We start from the raw sequence: 17758 nt of genomic DNA, 5'->3' as shown, positions 1-17758 counted from the left end.
GCATTGGGTCTTTGTTACTGACTGTTTCTGAATGTCATTTCAATAGCATTGGGTCTATGTTACTGACTGTTTCTGATTGTCATTTCAATAGCATTGGGTCTATGTTACTGACTGTTTCTGATTGTCATTTCAATAGCATTGGGTCTGTGTTACTGACTGTTTCTGTTTGTCATTTCAATAGCATTGGATCTGTGTTACTGACTGTTTCTGTATGTCATTTCAATAGCATTGGGTCTATGTTACTGACTGTTTCTGATTGTCATTTCAATAGCATTGGGTCTGTTACTGACTGTTTCTGATTGTCATTTCAATAGCATTGGGTCTGTGTTACTGACTGTTTCTGATTGTCATTTCAATAGCATTGGGTCTATGTTACTGACTGTTTCTGTATGTTATTTCAATAGCATTGGGTCTGTGTTACTGACTGTTTCTGTATGTCATTTCAATAGCATTGGGTCTGTGTTACTGACTGTTTCTGAATGTCATTTCAATAGCATTGGGTCTATGTTACTGACTGTTTCTGATTGTCATTTCAATAGCATTGGGTCTGTTACTGACTGTTTCTGTTTGTCATTTCAATAGCATTGGATCTGTGTTACTGACTGTTTCTGTATGTCATTTCAATAGCATTGGGTCTATGTTACTGACTGTTTCTGATTGTCATTTCAATAGCATTGGGTCTGTTACTGACTGTTTCTGATTGTCATTTCAATAGCATTGGGTCTGTGTTACTGACTGTTTCTGATTGTCATTTCAATAGCATTGGGTCTATGTTACTGACTGTTTCTGTATGTTATTTCAATAGCATTGGGTCTGTGTTACTGACTGTTTCTGTAAGTCATTTCAATAGCATTGGGTCTGTGTTACTGACTGTTTCTGAATGTCATTTCAATAGCATTGGGTCTATGTTACTGACTGTTTCTGATTGTCATTTCAATAGCATTGGGTCTATGTTACTGACTGTTTCTGTATGTTATTTCAATAGCATTGGGTCTGTGTTACTGACTGTTTCTGATTGTCATTTCAATAGCATTGGGTCTATGTTACTGACTGTTTCTGATTGTCATTTCAATAGCATTGGGTCTGTGTTACTGACTGTTTCTGATTGTCATTTCAATAGCATTGGGTCTGTTACTGACTGTTTCTGTTTGTCATTTCAATAGCATTGGATCTGTGTTACTGACTGTTTCTGTATGTCATTTCAATAGCATTGGGTCTATGTTACTGACTGTTTCTGATTGTCATTTCAATAGCATTGGGTCTATGTTACTGACTGTTTCTGTATGTTATTTCAATAGCATTGGGTCTGTGTTACTGACTGTTTCTGTAAGTCATTTCAATAGCATTGGGTCTGTGTTACTGACTGTTTCTGAATGTCATTTCAATAGCATTGGGTCTATGTTACTGACTGTTTCTGATTGTCATTTCAATAGCATTGGGTCTATGTTACTGACTGTTTCTGTATGTTATTTCAATAGCATTGGGTCTGTGTTACTGACTGTTTCTGAGTGTCATTTCAATAGCATTGGGTCTATGTTACTGACTGTTTCTGTATGTTATTTCAATAGCATTGGGTCTGTGTTACTGACTGTTTCTGTAAGTCATTTCAATAGCATTGGGTCTGTGTTACTGACTGTTTCTGAATGTCATTTCAATAGCATTGGGTCTATGTTACTGACTGTTTCTGATTGTCATTTCAATAGCATTGGGTCTATGTTACTGACTGTTTCTGTATGTTATTTCAATAGCATTGGGTCTGTGTTACTGACTGTTTCTGAGTGTCATTTCAATAGCATTGGGTCTATGTTACTGACTGTTTCTGTATGTTATTTCAATAGCATTGGGTCTGTGTTACTGACTGTTTCTGTAAGTCATTTCAATAGCATTGGGTCTGTGTTACTGACTGTTTCTGATTGTCATTTCAATAGCATTGGGTCTATGTTACTGACTGTTTCTGATTGTCATTTCAATAGCATTGGGTCTATGTTACTGACTGTTTCTGATTGTCATTTCAATAGCATTGGGTCTGTGTTACTGACTGTTTCTGATTGTCATTTCAATAGCATTGGGTCTTTGTTACTGACTGTTTCTGAATGTCATTTCAATAGCATTGGGTCTATGTTACTGACTGTTTCTGATTGTCATTTCAATAGCATTGGGTCTGTGTTACTGACTGTTTCTGTTTGTCATTTCAATAGCATTGGATCTGTGTTACTGACTGTTTCTGTATGTCATTTCAATAGCATTGGGTCTATGTTACTGACTGTTTCTGATTGTCATTTCAATAGCATTGGGTCTGTTACTGACTGTTTCTGATTGTCATTTCAATAGCATTGGGTCTGTGTTACTGACTGTTTCTGATTGTCATTTCAATAGCATTGGGTCTATGTTACTGACTGTTTCTGTATGTTATTTCAATAGCATTGGGTCTGTGTTACTGACTGTTTCTGTATGTCATTTCAATAGCATTGGGTCTGTGTTACTGACTGTTTCTGAATGTCATTTCAATAGCATTGGGTCTATGTTACTGACTGTTTCTGATTGTCATTTCAATAGCATTGGGTCTGTTACTGACTGTTTCTGTTTGTCATTTCAATAGCATTGGATCTGTGTTACTGACTGTTTCTGTATGTCATTTCAATAGCATTGGGTCTATGTTACTGACTGTTTCTGATTGTCATTTCAATAGCATTGGGTCTGTTACTGACTGTTTCTGATTGTCATTTCAATAGCATTGGGTCTGTGTTACTGACTGTTTCTGATTGTCATTTCAATAGCATTGGGTCTATGTTACTGACTGTTTCTGTATGTTATTTCAATAGCATTGGGTCTGTGTTACTGACTGTTTCTGTAAGTCATTTCAATAGCATTGGGTCTGTGTTACTGACTGTTTCTGAATGTCATTTCAATAGCATTGGGTCTATGTTACTGACTGTTTCTGATTGTCATTTCAATAGCATTGGGTCTATGTTACTGACTGTTTCTGTATGTTATTTCAATAGCATTGGGTCTGTGTTACTGACTGTTTCTGATTGTCATTTCAATAGCATTGGGTCTATGTTACTGACTGTTTCTGATTGTCATTTCAATAGCATTGGGTCTGTGTTACTGACTGTTTCTGATTGTCATTTCAATAGCATTGGGTCTGTTACTGACTGTTTCTGTTTGTCATTTCAATAGCATTGGATCTGTGTTACTGACTGTTTCTGTATGTCATTTCAATAGCATTGGGTCTATGTTACTGACTGTTTCTGATTGTCATTTCAATAGCATTGGGTCTATGTTACTGACTGTTTCTGTATGTTATTTCAATAGCATTGGGTCTGTGTTACTGACTGTTTCTGTAAGTCATTTCAATAGCATTGGGTCTGTGTTACTGACTGTTTCTGAATGTCATTTCAATAGCATTGGGTCTATGTTACTGACTGTTTCTGATTGTCATTTCAATAGCATTGGGTCTATGTTACTGACTGTTTCTGTATGTTATTTCAATAGCATTGGGTCTATGTTACTGACTGTTTCTGTATGTCATTTCAATAGCATTGGGTCTGTGTAACTGACTGTTTCTGATTGTCATTTCAATAGCATTGGGTCTATGTTACTGACTGTTTCTGATTGTCATTTCAATAGCATTGGGTCTATGTTACTGACTGTTTCTGAGTGTCATTTCAATAGCATTGGGTCTATGTTACTGACTGTTTCTGTATGTTATTTCAATAGCATTGGGTCTGTGTTACTGACTGTTTCTGTAAGTCATTTCAATAGCATTGGGTCTGTGTTACTGACTGTTTCTGAATGTCATTTCAATAGCATTGGGTCTATGTTACTGACTGTTTCTGATTGTCATTTCAATAGCATTGGGTCTATGTTACTGACTGTTTCTGAGTGTCATTTCAATAGCATTGGGTCTGTGTTACTGACTGTTTCTGATTGTTATTTCAATAGCATTGGGTCTGTGTTACTGACTGTTTCTGATTGTCATTTCAATAGCATTGGGTCTGTGTTACTGACTGTTTCTGATTGTCATTTCAATAGCATTGGGTCTGTGTTACTGACTGTTTCTGATTGTCATTTCAATAGCATTGGGTCTGTGTTACTGACTGTTTCTGATTGTCATTTCAATAGCATTGGGTCTGTGTTACTGACTGTTTCTGATTGTCATTTCAATAGCATTGGGTCTGTGTTACTGACTGTTTCTGATTGTCATTTCAATAGCATTGGGTCTGTGTTACTGACTGTTTCTGATTGTCATTTCAATAGCATTGGGTCTATGTTACTGACTGTTTCTGATTGTCATTTCAATAGCATTGGGTCTATGTTGCTGACTGTTTCTGAATGTCATTTCAATAGCATTGGGTCTGTGTTACTGACTGTTTCTGATTGTCATTTCAATAGCATTGGGTCTGTGTTACTGACTGTTTCTGATTGTCATTTCAATAGCATTGGGTCTATGTTACTGACTGTTTCTGTATGTTATTTCAATAGCATTGGGTCTGTGTTACTGACTGTTTCTGTAAGTCATTTCAATAGCATTGGGTCTGTGTTACTGACTGTTTCTGAATGTCATTTCAATAGCATTGGGTCTATGTTACTGACTGTTTCTGATTGTCATTTCAATAGCATTGGGTCTATGTTACTGACTGTTTCTGAGTGTCATTTCAATAGCATTGGGTCTGTGTTACTGACTGTTTCTGATTGTTATTTCAATAGCATTGGGTCTGTGTTACTGACTGTTTCTGATTGTCATTTCAATAGCATTGGGTCTGTGTTACTGACTGTTTCTGATTGTCATTTCAATAGCATTGGGTCTGTGTTACTGACTGTTTCTGATTGTCATTTCAATAGCATTGGGTCTGTGTTACTGACTGTTTCTGATTGTCATTTCAATAGCATTGGGTCTGTGTTACTGACTGTTTCTGATTGTCATTTCAATAGCATTGGGTCTGTGTTACTGACTGTTTCTGATTGTCATTTCAATAGCATTGGGTCTATGTTACTGACTGTTTCTGATTGTCATTTCAATAGCATATGGTCTATGTTGCTGACTGTTTCTGAATGTCATTTCAATAGCATTGGGTCTGTGTTACTGACTGTTTCTGAATGTCATTTCAATAGCATTGGGTCTGTGTTACTGACTGTTTCTGATTGTCATTTCAATAGCATTGGGTCTGTGTTACTGACTGTTTCTGATTGTCATTTCAACTATTGCCATGTTTTTTCCTTTAGAAAGTTATAGCAGCCAGTGTTTGTTTAAAGATATAAACTGGACGATTTTGCATCTTGCTTAGTTTAAATTGAACGACTCTTTAATCCCCTGAAAGAATAGGCTACTAGGAATGATGTCGTAATTTAAATCACTGAATCAAATATTAATGATATGGATATGAACTGAATATATGCTTGTTAAAAAATGCAAGTGTTTGTTTTATTACCTGTAGCCTGATCAGAAGGGACAATGACTAAATCTAATGAATTCTCATAATAGCGGATAGGCAATTGCGATATCAACTGTGACCATGATCATAGTTGATAACTAAATATGGGTATTAATTATTGCATTTTAATACAAGGCTACAACAGCAATGGATGTATTTTATTTGGCGCATTACATGTCAATTTTAAAGTCATGGACGGTATTGGTATTTAAAAAAAATAAAGTAATATTATTTGGATAGACTGAAATGAAAACAATACCATCTAATTATTTCAATTGAAATATGTTATTAGTTATTGGTGGTTTTGGGCTAGAATACTAATGCCATGTTTTGGTCCGCTGGTGAAAGCGGGTCGTGCTCGCTGTGCTATATATCGGGCTGTAAGGGACGCAGTGGAACATTTGCAGCAGAGGTCTGAATAGTTGAATGGGAAACGTTTCTTTGATTGTTTCTGATTACTGTTGCTGGGTTTTATAGCTTAGGTAGGTAACACCATTGAATTTGGGCAAGAAGTTGATGTATTCTCAAACGATAATCTATTTCCATTGAGGGGAACAGTGTTAAAAATTTAAGTAGATCCAGGTAAATGTTTTATTTTTTACTATTACGCTAATAAGACAGCACAAACTTTATGAAGGTTCTAGCTTTGTTAAACCTCTTATTAAAGGATTAGCCCCTTTTTTGAATTTTTTGCCTAAAATGACAAATCTAACTGGACCTGAAGCAAGGATATGCATATTCTTGGTACCATTTGAAAGGAAACACTTTGACGTTTATGGAAATGTGAAAGGGATGTAGTAGAATATAACACAATGGATCTGGTAAAAGATAATACAAAGAAAAAAAAAACATTATTTTGTATTTTTTTTGCACCATCATCTTTGAAATGCAAGAGAAAGGCCATAATGTATTATTCCAGCCCAGGTGGATTTTGGCCACTGGATGGCATCAGTGTATGTGCAAAGTTTTAGACTGATCCAATGAATCATTGCATTTCTGTTCAAAATTTTCTATCAAGACTTCCCAAATGTGCCTAATTTGTTAATTAATAACTTATCATGTTCAGAATTGTGCACTCTCAAACAATAGCATGGTATTCTTTCACTGTAATATCTACTGTAAATTGCAGTGCAGTTAGATTAACAAGAATGTAAGCTTATGTCTATATGTCTATGTCCTGGGAAATTTTCTTATTACTTACAACCTCATGCTAATCGCATTAGCCTACGTTAGCTCAACCGACACCGATCCCGAAGAAGTTTTAAAAAACAGGTTTATATTTCTACTAAATCAATGCAACAGGTTAAAATGATAACATTACTGGAAAGGGGCACAATCTAAGGCGATACAGCTATTATCAATGTCACTGGTCCAGTAACGACACTAGGATAATTTGACATGGGAGGAAATGGAGCCGATTTTGGGGTTGGACAATCCTTGCAAGAATTAAGGACAATGGAGTCTAAAGGGTAATAAATAAAAAATACTCCTTGCCAACTCAGAGAGTTGGGTGTTTTAATCTCGTGAGAGATTTATGTCATCTTATTCTGAAATAGATTGGTAAAGGGAACTGGCCTGGCCATTATTGTTTGTTTTTGCCATATGGTTTGCAAATACCCACTCACAACACATTTGTTCTGAATATTTATTAGTGGTGTTAACATGTATTTGACTTGTTGAGTGGACTATTTCCTTTGGGTTAGTGGGTTTTCACGGGTTAATGCCGAGGTTTCTTAAAGGGGCATGACACATGACATTTGTGGAGTTTTACTTGAACACATTCTTTTGATAAGAAATGTACTGTAAACTTACTGTAAACCTGGGATACGAAATGTATGTAATGTTTGACTGTTTTTCATTAAATAGTCTAATATAGTAAGAAAGACTTATTTGATGGGTTTGTGTGACCTCTGACCTCTGTCCTGACTTTGCAGTGTGGTTTGATCACCCTCACCGGAAAGCCATTTGGTTGATGAATGTAAGGTCATTTGTAATACTGATTTGAAGGTAATTTGTATTACAGATAATTATGATGAAGTTTATGGTTCATAGCCCTATTTGTGATTCGGACCAACGGGGAGAAGGAGAGGGTGTTGCATTTGAACAAGGGTAGGCTGTCTTAAGTCTATTTTCCTATGACTGTATGTGTACAGTTTCTTTTCTTTATGGAGTTATTATGGGTAGTGATTCTAATTAGATTTTGTCATTTGAAATTGTTTTGTTTTATTTTTAACCAGTAGTGGTGTTTTTTTTAGTTTTTTTTTTTTTTACACATTACTCACATTGTGAGTAGATCCAGGTAAGAAGGTTAATACTATAAATATGGATAATTATACTGTATGTTAATATAAATGTACATTCTGCCAGTGTCGATGTGTGCTAGGTTGAGGGTTTTAACTTTGAGTGCCAAGACCAATGTGATTCACTGGAGCACTGTTATTCTAATTTTGGGTTGGATTATTAATTGGGGATTTGATTATATTTTGGAAACTGAAGGATTTTTTTGAAAACTGACCAATTAATTTGAGTGAAGCAATGCATTATGGGTTGATTGATGTTATGCTAATTGTGACATGGCTAGAGAAGTTGTGTACTAAAGATGTTGAAACTGTTCTCACCATGCCCCCGGGGAATGGAGAGGGTGAACTATGATCCTGAGAGTGAAACTGATCCTCATATATTTGACCTACAGTGGGGAGAACAAGTATTTGATACACTGCCGATTTTGCAAATTAATTACTTTAAAATCATACAATGTGATTTTCTGGATTTTTTTATTTTTTTAATTTTTTAGATTCCGTCTCTCACAGTTGAAGTGTACCTATGATAAAAATTACAGACCTCTACATGCTTTGTAAGTAGGAAAACCTGCAAAATCGGCAGTGTATCAAATACTTGTTCTCCCCACTGTATATCCACTACCAAATAAAATGTTGAGTTTAATCACAGAGTTCAAGTAACAGACACATCTCCACATCAACTGTTCAGAGGAGGCTACGTGAATCAGGTCTTCGTGGTCGAATTGCTGCAAAGAAACCACTACTTAAGGTTACCAATAAGAAGAAGAGACTTGCTTGGGCCAAGAAACACAACAATGGACATTAGACCGGTGGAAATCGGTCCTTTGGTCTGATTAGTCCAAATTTGAGATTTTTGGTTCCAACCACTGTGTCTTTGTGAGACGCAGAGTAGGTGAACAGATGATCTCCGCATGTGTGGTTCCCACCATGAAGCATGGAGGAGGAGATGTGATGGTGTGGGGGTGCTTTACTGGTGACACTGTCAGTGATTTATTTAGAATTCAAGGAACAGTTAACCAGCATGGCTACCACAGCATTCTGCAGCGATACACCATTCACTTAGTGGGACTATCATTTGTTTTTCAACAGGACAATGAACCAACACACCTCCAGGCTGTGTAAGGGCTATTTGACCAAGAAGGAGAGTGATGGAGTGCTGCATCAGATGACCTGGCCTCCACAATCACCCGACCTCAACCCAATTGAGATGGTTTGGGAAGAGTTGGACCGCAGAGTGAAGGAAAAGCAGCCAACAAGTGCTCAGCATATGTGGGAACTCCTTCAAGACTGTTGGAAAAGCATTCCAGGTTAAGCTGGTTGAGAGAATGCCAAGAGTGTGCAAAGCTGTTATCAAGGCGAAGGGTGGCTACTTTGAAGAATCGAAAATATATTTTGATTTATTTAACACTTTTTTGGTAACTACATGATTCCATGTGTTATTTTATAGTTTTGATGTCTTGATACACCTTAGCCAAATACATTTAAACTCAGTTTTTCACAATTCCTGATATTTAATCCTCGTAATAATTCCCTGTCTTAGGCCAGTTAGGATCACCACTTTATTTTAAGAATGTGAAATGTCAGAATAATAGTAGAGAGAATGATTTATGTCAGCTTTTATTTTTTTCCATCACATTCCCAGTGGCTCAGAAGTTTACATACATTCATTAGTATTTGGTAGCATTGCCTTTAAATTGTTTAACTTGGGTCAAACGTTTCGGGTAGCCTTCCACAAGCTTCTCGCAATAAGTTGGGTGAATTTTGGCCCATTCCTCCTGACAGAGCTGGTGTAACTGAATCAGGTTTGTAGGCCTCCTTGCCCACACACCTTTTTTCAGTTTTGCCCACAAATTTTATATAGGATTAAGGTCAGGGCTTTGTGATGGCCACTCCAATACGTTGACTTTGTTGTCCTTAAACCATTTTGCCATAACTTTGGAAGTATGCTTGGGGTCATTGTCCATTTGGAAGACCCATTTGCGACCAAGCTTTAACTTCCTGACTGATGCCTTGAGATGTTGCTTCCATATATCCACATAATTTTCCTGCCTCATGATGCCATCTATTTTGTGAAGTGCACCAGTCCCTCCTGCAGAAAAGCACCCCCACAACATGATGCTGCCACCCCGTGCTTCACGGTTGGGATGGTGTTCTTCGGCTTGCAAGCGTCCCCCTTTTTCCTCCAAACATAACGATGGTCACTATGGCCAAACAGTTCTATTTTTGTTTCATCAGACCAGAGGACATTTCTCCAAATAGTACGATCTTTGTCCCCATGTGCAGTTGCAAACCGTAGTCTGGCTTTTTTATGGCGGTTCTGGAGCAGTGGCTTCTTCCTTGCTGAGTGGCCTTTCAGGTTATGTCAATATAGGACTCATTTTACTGTGGATATAGATACTTTGGTACCCGTTTCCTCCAGCATCTTCACAAAGTCCTTTGCTGTTGTTCTGGGATTGATTTGCACTTTTCGCACCAGACAGAATGCGTCTCCTTCCTGAGCGGTATGACGGCTGCGTGGTCTCATGGTGTTTATACTTGCGTACTATTGGTTGTACAGATGAACGTGGTACCTTCAAGCGTTTGGAAATTGCTCCCAAGGATGAACCAGACTTGTGGAGGTCTACAATTTTCTTCTGAGGTTTTGGCTCATTTCTTTTGATTTTCTCATGGTGTCAAGCAAAGAGGCACTGAGTTTAGTTTGAAGGTAGGCCTTGAAATACATCCACAGGTACACCTCCAATTGACTCAAAAGATGTCAATTAGCCTATCAAAAGCTTCTAAAGCCATGACATAATTTTCTGTAATTTTCCAAGCTGTTTAAAGGCACAGTCCACTTAGTGTATGTAATCTTCTGTCCCACTGGAATTGTGAAACAATGAATTATAAGTGAAATAATCTGTCTGTAAACAATTGTTGGAAAAATTTCTTGTGTCATGCACAAAGTAGATGTCCTAACCGACTTGCCAAACCCATGGTTTGTTAACAAGAAATGTGTGCAGTGGTTTAAAAAACGAGTTTTAATGACTCCAACCTAAGTGTATGTAAACTTCCGACTTCAACTGTATCATACTAAATGAAGTGCCACCAATTTACATACAGAATAATACGAATTACCCGGAGCCCATGTTGCCCTCACCCACCACCACTTACAGCGTGCATATCCAGTGTGTCCACACTCAAGTCGAAGGATGTGAGGTTCATGGTTTGGAACACCTCCATGAGCGTCTGTCCCTTGCCTCTCTCCACATGCACTATCTCCCCTGGATACTTCTTCATGGCCCTCTTGATGAACCTCAGCAGGTGTTTCTGGTTCATACAGGACGCGGCGTGGATATGGGTATCCACCTGGGTTTACAAGGAATCACAGACATAGAAGATGGATTAGGGCACTTTATCATGATGCAACCGATACAACCAGAGGATGGGCACCCTGCTCTGAGGAGAGTGGTTCTATTCAAGGTTTCTTCCATCCTGCTCTGAGGAGAGTGGTTCTATTCAAGGTTTCTTCCTTCCTGCTCTGAGGAGAGTGGTTCTATTCAAGGTTTCTTCCTTCCTGCTCTGAGGAGAGTGGTTCCATTCAAGGTTTCTTAATTCCTGTTCTGAGGAGAGTGGTTCCATTCAAGGTTTCTTAATTCCTGTTCTGAGGAGAGTGGTTCCATTCAAGGTTTCTTCTTTCCTGCTCTGATTAATATTCCCCAGGAGCATACAGTACCATCGGAGACAAAGCTAACCTCAGAGACTAAGCTAATCTAGAGACTAAGAGACTAAGCTAATCTCAGAGACTAAGAGACTAAGCTAATCTCAGAGACTAAGAGACTAAGCTAACCTCAGAGACTAAGAGACTAAGCTAATCTCAGAGACTAAGAGACTAAACTAATCTCAGAGACTAAGAGACTAAGCTAATCTCAGAGACTAAGAGACTAAGCTAACCTCAGAGACTCACCTCAGAGACTCACCTCAGAGACTCACCTCAGAGACTCACCTCAGAGACTAAGCTAACCTCAGAGACTAAGCTAACCTCAGAGACTAAGAGACTAAGCTAACCTCAGAGACTAAGAGACTAACCTCAGACTAACCTCAGAGACTAACCTCAGAGACTAACCTCAGAGACTAAGCTCAGATACTAAGCTAACCTCAGAGACTAAGCTAACCTCAGAGACTAAGCTAACCTCAGAGACGAAGCTAACCTCAGAGACGAAGCTAACCTCAGAGACTAAGCTAACCTCAGAGACTAAGCTAACCTCAGAGACTAAGCTAACCTCAGAGACTAAGCTAACCTCGGAGACTAAGCTAACCTCGGAGACTAACCTCAGAGACTAAGCTAACCTCAGAGACTAAGAGACTAACCTCAGAGACTAACCTCAGAGACTAACCTCAGAGACTAACCTCAGAGACTAACCTCAGAGACTAACCTCAGAGACTAACCTCAGAGACTAACCTCAGAGACTAAGCTAACCTCAGAGACTAAGCTAACCTCAGAGACTAACCTAACCTCAGAGACTAACCTAACCTCAGAGACTAACCTAACCTCAGAGACTAACCTAACCTCAGAGACTAACCTAACCTCAGAGACTAACCTAACCTCTGCAATAAGGATAAATTAATCTGGTATCCAGCCGGTGATAGCAATTGAGCCTGGGGATGTGGTTAAACCACATTAGACACGGTCAGCGATTAGTGATATGCTCACCTTGCATATGTTGCAGACATTTCAGTGTTACAGGGTTAGGTTTAGGGTTAAGAGGGAGGGACCTTGCATACATTAGAGACGTCTCTTTGAGGGACCTATGTTGCAGACTTCTTGGTGTGACAGGTTTAGGATTAGGGTTAAGTTTAGGGTTAGACTTAGGGTTACGTGGGACTTACCTTGCGTATGTTGTAGAAGTCTCTATGAGGGACTTTCTTCTGAGCTGCCAGCTCCTTCATCTCATTCAGCAATATGTGCATCTGGAACTTAGAACTCAGGTACTGTAACCGACGGTAACAGAACGACTTCCTGTGGTGGTGAATAAGCACAGACATTGTGTCAAATAAAATCAAACGTTATGCCTATAGGTCCATAAAAAAATCTCTATAAACTTTACAGTGAAACAATACATGACGAATACTTTACAGTGAAACAATACATGACCAATACTTTACAGTGAAACAATACATTACCAATATTTTACAATGAAACAATACATGACCAATACTTTACAATGAAACAATACATGACCAATACTTTACAGTGAAACAATACATTACCAATATTTTACAGTGAACCAATACATTACCAATATTTTACAATGAAACAACACATGACCAATACTTTACAGTGAAACAATACATTACCAATATTTTACAATGAAACAACACATGACCAATACTTTACAGTGAAACAATACATTACCAATACTTTACAGTGAAACAATACATTACCAATACTTTACAGTGAAACATTACATTACCAATACTTTACAGTGAAACAATACATTACAAATACTTTACAGTGAAACAATACATTACCAATACTTTACAGTGAAATAATACATTACCAATACTTTACAATGAAACAATACATGAACAATACTTTACAATGACACATTATAGACAAAAAACAACAAAGAATAAAAGTGTACAAGAGAACAAAACACAGTACCAAAGTAAATCAATAAAAGACACGGTCTGTCTGTGTACTGTACTCACACAGGTCCGTTGATGATGAGAGCCATCATGACGTTCATGTCATTGATGTAGTCCTGTAGGTCTGGATAAGGAAGCTCCAACTCTGTGCTGCTGACATCACAGTGCATGTTTTAAAGGGACATTATAAGATGATCTACTGTACATGCCAGGGGTCAATTCCAAGAATTCAATTCCCAAATCAACATTATTCCCAACAATTTAACAAATTCCATTTTGAATTCAGTTCCTGCAGGCTTTCAGGCTGATCATGTCACTGTTCAGATAGGCTAGCTATACTGGAAATAAAGGAATACAGGTTGAAATGATTAAAAACAAATCCTACAGTCAATTTTGTATGCTATGTGCATTAAATCCATTGACTGGGAAATACCGTATATTCCAATTAAATTAAATTCCAAAGATTAAAATGTGTTTACAATTTCAATTAAATTCCAATTCAAAAAGTCCAAACAGTCTAATTCCAATTAAATTCCTATTCCATAACTTGAAGATTTTTTAAATAAACATTTAATTAAATGTAAATTCTCCACTTCATATGTGAATTCAATAATCGAATTAGAATTTCAAGTAAAAAATCGGAATTGGCCTTGCTACATGCTGATGACAAGTTTTATAACGTATCACAGAGCAGAATATAATTCTTTAAACCTGCAGGTTTTAAGTAAAGTGTTACAAAAGTAATTCAAGTGGTAGAAAGATTTAATGGAAGAAACCAATGTCTCACTTCTCCATTGTGTCCTTATTAGTGTAGATATGGACGACACCGTTTACCATCTTGCAGCCGTAGCCTAAATCAGGAGGCATACAGGCAGGGTCCTGGTTCTCGTAGGGGTGAGTGGTGGAGACGGGAGGATGGACCGTCTGGTCTAAATCTAGAATAGAATAGAGTACAATAGAATAAAATCAAATAGAATAGAGTACAATAGAATATAATCAAATAGTATATACTTCAATAGAATATAATCAAATAGAATAGAGTAGAATAGAATAGAATCAAATAGAATAGAAATCAATAGAATAGAATCAAATAGAATTCAATAGAATAGAATCAAATGGAATAGAATCAAATAGAATTCAATAGAATAGAATCAAATAGAATAGAATCAAATAGAATATAATCAAATAGAGTAGAGTACAATAGAATAGAATCAAATATAATAGAATTCAATAGAATAGAATCAAATAGAATAGAAAGAATATGCTGAACAAAAATATACAGTTGAAGTCGGAAGTTTACATACACCTTAGCAAAATACATTTAAACTCAGTTTTTCACAATTCCTGACATTTAATCCTAGTAAAAATTCCCTGTCTTAGGTCAGTTAGGATCACCACTTTATTTTATGAATATGAAATGTCAGAATAATAGTAGAGAGAATGATTTATGTCAGCTTTTATTTCTTTCATCACATTCCCAGTGGGTCAGAAGTTTACATACACTCAATTAGTATTCGGTAGCATTGCCTTTAAATTGTTTATCTTGGGTCAAACGTTTCGGGTAGCCTTCCACAAGCTTCCCACAATAAGTTGGGTGAATTTTGGCCCATTCCTCCTGACAGAGCTGGTGTAACTGAGTCAGGTTTGTAGGCCTCCTTGCTCGCACATGCTTTTTCAAACTTTAACTTCCTGACTGATGTCTTGAGATGTTGCTTCAATATATCCACATACTTTTCCTTCCTCATGATGCCATCTATTTTGTGAAGTGCACCAGACCCTCCTGCAGCAAAGCACCCCCACAACATGATGCTGCCACCCCGTGCTTCATGGTTGGGATGGTGTTCTTCGGCTTGCAAACCTCCCCCTTTTCCCTCCAAACATAACGATGGTCATTATGGCCAAAGTTCTATTTTTGTTTCATCAGACAAGAGGACATTTCTCCAAAAAGTACGATCTTTGTCCCCATATGCAGTTGCAAACCATAGTCTGGCTTTTTGATGGCGGTTTTGGAGCAGTGGCTTCTTCCTTGCTGAGCAGCCTTTCAGATTGTGTCGATGTAGGACTCATTTTACTGTGGATATAGATATTTTTGTACCTGTTTCCTCCAGCATCTTCACAAGGTCCTTTGCTGTTTTTCTGGGATTGATTTGCACTTTTCGCACCTAAGTACGTTCGTCTCTAGGAGACAGAACGCGTCTCCTTCCTGAGCGATATGACGGCTGCGTGGTTCCATGGTGTTTATACTTGCGTACTATTGTTTGTACAGATGAACGTGGTACCTTCAGGCGTTTGTAAATTGCTCCCAAGGATGAACCAGACTTGTGGAAGTCTACAAATTTTCTTCTGAGGTCTTGGCTGATTTCTTTTGATTTTCCCATGATGTTAAGCAAAGAGGCACTTAGTTTGAAAGTAGGCCTTGAAATACATCCACAGGTACATCTCCAATTGACTCAAACTATGTCAATTAGCCTATCAGAAGCTTCTAAAGCCATGACATCATTTTCTGGAATTTTCCAAGCTGTTTAAAGGCACAGTCAAATTAGTGTATGTAAACTTCTGACCCACTGGAATTGTGAAACAATGAATTATAAGTGAAATAATCTGTCTGTAAACAATTGTTGTAAAAATTGCTTGTGTCATGCACAAAGTAGATGTCCTAACCGACTTGGCAAAACTATAGTTTGTTAACAAGAAATTTGTGGAGTGGTTGAAAAACGAGTTTTAATGACTACAACCTAAGTGTATGTAAACTTCCGATTTCAACTGTAATACGCAACATGCAACAATTTCAAAGATTTTACTGATTTACAGCTCATAGAAGGAAATAAAATTTAATTAATTAATTAGGACCTAATCTATGGATTTCACATGACTGGGCAGGGGTACAGCCATGGGTGGGCATAGGCTCCCCCAATTGGGAGCCAGGTCCACCCACTGGGGAGCCAGGCCCAGCCAATTAGAATTAGTTTCCCCCCACAAAAGGGCTTTATTACAGACAGAAATACTCCTCAGCACCCCCCCCCCCCCCCCCCCCCCCCCCTCCTCAGATGATCCCACAGGTGAAGGAGCCGGGTGTGGAAGTCCTGGGCTGGCATGGTTACACGTGGTCTGCGGTTGTGACGCCTGTTGGATGTACTGCCAAATTCTCTAAAACGACATTGGAGGCGGCTTATGGTCGAGACATGAACATAAAATTATCTGGCAACAGCTATGTTGGACATTCCTGCAGTCAGCATGCCAATTGCATGCTCCCTCAAAACTTGAGAGACCTGTGGCATTGTGTTGAATGACAAAACTGTACATTTTAGAATGGCCTTTTAATGTCCCCAGCACAAGGTGCACCTGTGCAATGATCATGTTTTTTAATCATCTTCTTGATATGCCACACCTGTTAGGTGGATGGATTATCTTGGCAAAGGAGAAACGCTCACTAATAGGGATGTAAACAAATTTGTACACAACATTTTAGAGAAATACGTTTGATGTGTGTATGGAACATTTCGGGGATCTTTTATTTCAGCTCATGAAACATGGGGACCAACACTTTACATGTTGCTTATATATATATTTTTGTTCAGTATATAATAGAATTAAAGTTATTAGTCCGTCAGACACAGAACTTCTTCTTCTTCTTCTTGCTGTTGATGGGTTGGAATGGGCCAAGCATGTTGCCAACGCCATACCCATGTCGGCACTGCATTTCAATGGGGATAATTCTCCCACTGGTCTGTACACTGCGTGACAGTCTGTGCTGCTAGGTGGTAGAGCTGATGAAGTGGGAAAATTACTTCTATTGATGATTATGAAACTGCTAGTCCTGAAGAGGCATAATGATTGGCTGAGAGCCATTTGAAGTTGTGCTAACAGCAGATTAACCTTTGACAGCGTGTGGTTTCAAATGTTGAATTTCAATGATGAAAATTCTCCCAGTTTACACACAGTCTGTGCTAGGTGTTGTGCACGTGCCTGCGTGCCTGTCGGCCTGTGTTTTTCTGTGTGTCTGTCTGCCTTTCTGTCTGTCTGTGTTTCTCTGTGTGTCTGTCCGCCTGTCTGTCCGCCTGTCTGTCTGCCTGTGTTTCTCTGTGTGTCTGTCTACCTGTCTGTATGTGTTTCTCTGTGTGTCTGTCCGCCTGTCTGCATTTCAGTCTGTCTGTCTGTGTTTCTCTGTCTGTCTTCTCTACCTGCAGTAACAGAGGTCTCAGGTATCTCCTCATAGATCCCCATATCTAGAGGTCTGTCACTGAGCTCCTCCAGGTAGCTGGCTGTGGTCCGACAGAAGCTCTGCATGGACAGGCCGATGTACTTCTCCCTGATGAACAAGGCCTTCACTACACACTTAGCAGCATCCAGCAGGTCTGTGAAGGGAACCTGGAGAGAGGGGGCGGGGAGAGAGAGGGC

General features: G+C 38.4%; 1 protein-coding gene across 1 annotated transcript in view; it reads right to left on the bottom strand.

Moving 5' to 3' along the window:
- LOC120059543 (AMP deaminase 2-like) overlaps nt 1-17758 on the bottom strand; it is a 49078-nt gene that overhangs the window by 28188 nt on the left and 3132 nt on the right. The window contains exons 5-9 of the mRNA XM_039008675.1: nt 17542-17728; nt 14148-14289; nt 13424-13513; nt 12602-12731; nt 10886-11080 (exon numbers count right to left, since the gene is read on the bottom strand). Coding sequence (XP_038864603.1) covers nt 10886-11080; nt 12602-12731; nt 13424-13513; nt 14148-14289; nt 17542-17728 — 744 coding nt within the window. The remainder of the gene's footprint in view (nt 1-10885; nt 11081-12601; nt 12732-13423; nt 13514-14147; nt 14290-17541; nt 17729-17758) is intronic.

Source organism: Salvelinus namaycush, chromosome 14 (genome assembly GCF_016432855.1).
Source record: "Salvelinus namaycush isolate Seneca chromosome 14, SaNama_1.0, whole genome shotgun sequence".
In the NCBI taxonomy this organism is placed as follows: Eukaryota; Metazoa; Chordata; class Actinopteri; order Salmoniformes; family Salmonidae; genus Salvelinus; species Salvelinus namaycush.
This window is presented reverse-complemented; position numbering and strand designations above follow the sequence as displayed.